The 6,000-nt window shown below is 46.5% G+C and overlaps 1 protein-coding gene across 1 annotated transcript in view; it reads right to left on the reverse strand.

Moving 5' to 3' along the window:
- The window catches only part of LOC121278738 (immunoglobulin lambda-1 light chain-like), a 48,310-nt gene extending 44,343 nt beyond the window's left edge, over positions 1 to 3,967 (reverse strand). The window contains exons 1-2 of the mRNA XM_041189118.1: positions 3,874 to 3,967; positions 3,476 to 3,781 (exon numbers count right to left, since the gene is read on the reverse strand). Of these exons, the coding sequence (XP_041045052.1) occupies positions 3,476 to 3,781; positions 3,874 to 3,916 (349 nt within the window). The 5' untranslated portion in view covers positions 3,917 to 3,967. The remainder of the gene's footprint in view (positions 1 to 3,475; positions 3,782 to 3,873) is intronic.
- Positions 3,968 to 6,000: the final 2,033 nt, after the last annotated feature.

The following is a 6,000-nucleotide window of genomic DNA, read 5'->3' on the forward strand; positions in this document are numbered from 1 at the left end:
TTCTGGTTCTGAGTGATAGCTGTCACACTTACTGGGGGTAAGTGTCAGCACAATAACCAAACAATAGAACAACATGATCCAGCAAATGAAGACCAGGGTGGATTCGCTCTGTTAAAGCCGCTGGTTAAAGAGGAAATGACTCACATCTCAGACCCTGTCGATGAAATCGGTTCCGTTTCCTGGCGGTACCATGACCTGTTCCTCATCGGGATCAAAAGTTTTTCTCCGCCTTCTACACGATGCCTGAGTGTGTGTGAGTGTGTGTGTTGATCTACAGGAGATGGGAGGCGCAGCGGATCAAACCGATTGTAAATTTTATGTAACACTCAAATAATTAAACCGCCCGTCTGGCTGTGCTTTTACTCTCAGGAATGTCGTTTTCTAATCATTATTGGCTCCAAATGTTCACTTTTAATCGTTTCGCTTTCTGTTTATTGACTGGAGATGTTATTGGATTGTCTTCATGACGGTATTTTACTTGCTTTTTCCCCGTTTCGCATTTTCTGGGCCTTTAGCTTTTTCCCACACCCCGTCCTTCATGTTTTCCTCCACCCCACGGCAATTGTTTTCAGTTTCTAGAAGTTTCATCAATGTCAGCTCAGAAATCTCGAAATACCCAGTTTAGAGACTTGAGCACAGAACCCACTGCATTTCAGTGCAGTACTGAGGGAGGGCCGCACAGTCGGAGGTGCCTCTTTCAGAGTGGAAGTAAAATATTCCACGCCACTATTTGAAGAAGATCATGGGAGTTCTCGTCAATGTGGGGGCGGGGACGATGCAAAATGTATCCGTCAACCAACATCACTGAAATAGGTTATCTGGCCATTTATCACATTGCTGTTTGCTGCGGGTTTCCTATTTTTCCTAATTACAACAGTGATTAAACTTCAAAAAGTATTTTATTGGCTGTAAAACACCTTGGGATGTTCTGAGGTGGTCAAAGGTGCTATAGAAATGCGGGAAGGTTGGCATCTGGCATTTGTGCTATGCTTTCTCTATGTGTCATCTTTGAGAATGGCAGCAAGTGTGTGCACACAGATCCTTGGGCCTGAATTTTCCCGTCGGCGATTTGGGGGCGGAGGCGGGGGCGGGGCCCGCCCGCCAACCTAGGGCAAAATTCTGCCCTTGGTAAGAGCAGGTGGAGTTGTCCTGGCCTCCAGGAACTTTCACCTCCTGACCTGAGTGTGAAGAGAGCAATGAAATCTCCTGCTTTTTTAATATTTCCTGGAAATGGGCTGACCGTGACATTTTGGATTGTGGGGACTGAGCAGATGATAGAATCATAGAAACTTACAGCGCAGTTGGAAGCCATTCAGCCAATTGTACCTATGCTGCTTCTTTGAAAGAGTTCTTTAATCAATTGCAGTGCCCTGCTCTATCTCCTGGAACCCTGAAAATTGTTCCTTTTCATATATTAATCTCATTTCCTTTAGAATTATAGGGGAAGACGGTAGTACACTGGTAATGTCACTGGACTAGTTATCCAGAGGCCCAGCCTAATGTTCTGGGGACAATTAAATCTGGAATATAAAGCTAGTCTCAGTGATGGTTACCATGAAAACCATCATCAATTGTCATTTAAAAACTGCACCTCGTTCATTAATGTCCTTTAGGGAAGGAAATCTGCTGTCCTTACCTGGTCTGGCCTACATGTGACTCCAGACCCAGGGCAACGTGTTCAACTCTGAAATGCCCTCTGGAATGGTCTAGCAAGCCACTCAGTTCAAGGGCAATTAGGGATGGGCAACAAGTGCTGGCCTTGGCAGTGACACCCACAACCACATGAAAGATTAAAGATAAAGTTACTATTGGACCTGTTTCCAACTTTTCAGGCAACACTTTCCAGATTGTTTCAATCCAAATAAAAAAACCATTCGTCGGCTGGTTCTTATTGACTGAAATCAGTGTGCACTGAATACTGACTCTCCTGCCCGGGGAAACAGGGTCACTTTATTTACCCTATCAAAACCTCTCATCATTTTCAACACCTCTGTTAAATCTCCTCTTCACTTTATTTGCTCTAAGGAAATCAGTACCACTTTCCCCAATTTCTCCATCTAACTCGCCCCAGATCAACAAATCAGTTAGGAGCAGGAGTAGGCCACTCGGCCCCTCGAGCCTGCTCCACCACCCAATAAGATCACGGCTGACCTGAATGTAACCTCAACCCCACATTCCTGCCTACCCCCGATAAACCTCCCCCACGCCCCTTGTTAATCAAGAATCTATCTAGCTCTGCCATAAATCTAGTAAATCCTTCTTGTCTCCTTTCCAAGGCCTGAACATCCTTCCTAAAATGATCTGCCGTCAATTGGGCATTTGGACTCCAGTGGAGACCTAGTCATTAGCTCACAAAAATGTAGCATCATAACCTCCCCGCCTTTTTATTCTGTGTCTCTGTTTAACTCCAGGGCCTCGTATGCAATTTTAATAAAGACGTTTATCGGCGATGCCCAGTTTACAGTTCCAAATGGGACCACAGTTGGCCGGGTCAGCCTGTGTGAAACATGCCCTCCCCCCCACCCCGCACCGGCCGACTCCCCAAGCTCTCTGACATTCGGCCCGTTTACTCTGCCCAGGCCGCTGTCCGTACAGCGTGAGCTTCAATTCGGCGTCGGCAGAGCAGCTTCATCTCTACCAAAGGCCGCGAACTCCTCACTAAACCGGCTCTCGGTGTTTTCACAACAAAAACAGAATTACCTGGAAAATCTCAGCAGGTCTGGCAGCATCGGCGGAGAAGAAAAGAGTTGACGTTTCGAGTCCTCATGACCCTTCGACAGAACTAGGTGAATCCAAGAAAGGGGTGAAATATAAGGTGGTTTAAGGTGTGTGTGTGTTGGGGGGGGGGGGGTGGTTTGGGTGGGGGGGAGAGAGAGAGAGGTGGAGGGGGTGGTGTGGTTGTAGGGACAAACAAGCAGTGATAGAAGCAGATCATCAAAAGATGTCACTTTTGATGATCTGCTTCTATCACTGCTTGTTTGTCCCTACAACCACATCCCCCCCCTCCACTTCTCTCCCCACAACCCCACCCCCCCCCCCGCCCCCCTCCCCACACACACACACCTCAAACCAGCTTATATTTCACCCCTTTCTTGGACTCACTCAAGTTCTGTGGAAGGGTCATGAGGACTCGAAACGTCAACTCTTTTCTTCTCCGCCGATGCTGCCAGACCTGCTGAGTTTTTCCAGGTAATTCTGTTTTTGTTTTGGATTTCCAGCATCCGCAGTTTTTTTGTTTTTATCTCTGTGTTTTCACCCCATGTTCAGGAGATCAAAGCGGCCGAGGCTTCGCTGCTATCACAAGGTTTGATCATTGATGGTTTTAGGCAGGAGGGTGAAAAGGCGACACCAGCTGTGGTGTGGCTGCGGCTTTTCCCGGTTAGTGGGGGTGGGGAGTCCGGGTCTTTCTGGTAGTTGAACCTCAAGTGGTTGGGAGTTTTTGTACAAAGGCTGTGTTTCTGCCTGGCACTGTGTGTATCCCAGTACGCGCAGTAATACGTGGCCGCGTCCTCTGGCTTCACTTTGTCGATTGTGAGGTAGAAATCGTTCTCTCTATTCTTCCCGGCTTTAAACAATGCACCAAATCCCGGATCCCGATATGTGCTTTCCCCATAATAGAGTACTCTAGTGGGCTGCTGGCCAGGTTTCTGCTGGTACCAGTGAAGGGGGTTACTGTTGCTGATCTTTATATTTTGTGTTTCGCATTTGATTCTGCCGGTTTTACCAGGAACTTTAGTAACGGATGTTTCAGCCTGTTTCAAAATTTGAGCGAAATATCCGCCTGAGGAAAGAATACACACGGTTAAAAATAAACAGCGAGGTGAATAAGACTGAAGAACAGAATCTGAATTAAATTGCATCAGAAACACATACAGGGCAAAACCATCACCACAATGAGGCAGCAAAGCAGAGACATGTTCACTTCACTGGATCAAGGACTATTCAACTCAAGCAACTGCTTAAAAACTGAAAGGAAGCGATTCACTTCCTACTAACACAGCAGTGAAACATTACTGTCGATGATGAACACGCCCCGCCCTCTCGTTTTCCTCTTTGCAGTTACCCGGATGGGTTATTTGCAATAAAAACAGATATTGCCGGAAATTCTCAGCAGGCCAGGCAGCCTTAGTGGGGAGAGAGAGAGAGAGTTAACGTTGCAGATCCCTGAACACCGGGGAGAGTTAGAGATGTGCCAAGGTTTTAGACAAATGCAGGGAAACGGGGAGGCGAGGTACTCAATGGAGTGAGGGTCTGTGATGGGCTGGACCACAGATTACAGGTCAGAATGGACGCTGGTGAGAGGTAACGGAGGATAGCATTGGGGTGATCGGGCTAGAAGAGGTGGGAATGGCAACAGCAAAATCATTCCGAACGCCTGCTGTCTGAGTAAACGGGACAGAGGTTATGGTCTGAAATTTTTGAACTCAGTGTTAAGTCTGAAAGGCTGTAAAGTGGATAATTGAAAAAATCGATGATTTGCAGTTTTCTGAAACAAAAGCAGAAAATTCTGGAAAAACTCAGCAGCTCCAACAGCAAGTGTGGAGAAAAAAAATCAGAATTAACGTTTCGAGTCCGTATGAATCTTCTTCACAGCTAAAGAAGTCATACGGACTCGAAATGTTAATTCTGTTTCTCTCTCCACAGAGGCTGTCAGACCGGCTGAGTTTTTCCAGCATTTTCTGTTTTTGTTTCAGATTTCCAGCATCCGCAGTATTTTGCGTTTATATTTGCAGTATTCTGTTGGGTACCGTGTTATTCATGGGGGAGGTGAAGGGATGTGTGTGTGTGTGTGTGTGTGTGTCAGACACACAGGTACTTTTATTCCAGTAGCAAAGTAAAGGATATGATTAACCAAGTTCATTTCTTGTGGATGGCATGAGCAGGAAGAGGCCATTTAGCCCCTTCGAATCTGTTCTGCTATTCAGTCTGATTGTGGCTGATCTGTACCTCAACTCCTTTAGTGTTCTTACACACAAAAAAAATCTATATATCTCAGCCGCGCAAGCTTCATTCGGCCCTGAGCACCCACGGCTTTTCGTGGGGGGCAAGGGGGAGAGAGAGTTCCAGATTCTCACTCCCCTTTGTGTGAAGTGTTTCCTGGCATCGCCCCTGAACGGCCCGGCCCTCATTTTAAGATTATGTCCACCACCAGAGCAAATAGGTTTTCCGTATCTACCCTCTCCTGCCCCTTAATCATTTTAAATACCTCGATTAGGTGGGCTCTCAATTTTCTAAACTCAAAGAAATGCGAGCCAAGTTTATGGAACTTGTTCTGGTAACTTAACTCTTTAGGCTCTGAATACACACACGTGCGCCCCTGCCAGAATGGGGATTTTTTGTATTTGCAACATAGGAGACCAGCCGCAAGTACACAGCAGCTGACTTAATCTAACTCCCTGTTTGACGATGGCTCCTCTGAAGCTCCCTGGGAATGGTTTCATATGTTAAAGGCGCTTTTTTTTAAGCTGTTGTTTGTGTGGAAGCTGAAAGAGGAGTGAGCTCTGGGTTTTTGTGAAGAGTTTCCGCTTCGATTGAACGCTGTGCTTGTCCAGTAGGCGCAGTAATATGCGGCAGCGTCTTCCTCCGCGATGTTTTTGATTATTAAAGTGTACAAATTGCCGCTCTTATCCGCTGAGAATCTGCTGCTGATTCCCTGATCCCGAACGATCTTGCTGTCATAGTAGAGAATTCTGGTCGGCGCCTGACCCGCTCTGTGTTGGTACCAATGAACCACGGTGACCTGCCCGCTTGCTGCACAGTTAAATCTGACAGTTTTATGCGGTTTGCTTAGGTATAATTTTGGAGTCTGTGTCAAAGGCCCGGCCAAACACCCACCTGGAAAACAAAATTCGCAAAATTATCTGACTCGAAAATGATGAAGATTAATGGACAGAATCTAAATAAGTATAAGTGCATACAAGGTAAAACTAGCGTCACAATCACCCAGAACATCGTGCACTGACCCACTCGCTCGCTACTGAAGATATTGCCCAAGATTAG

Source organism: Carcharodon carcharias, chromosome 6 (assembly GCF_017639515.1).
Source record: "Carcharodon carcharias isolate sCarCar2 chromosome 6, sCarCar2.pri, whole genome shotgun sequence".
NCBI classification, from domain to species: Eukaryota; Metazoa; Chordata; class Chondrichthyes; order Lamniformes; family Lamnidae; genus Carcharodon; species Carcharodon carcharias.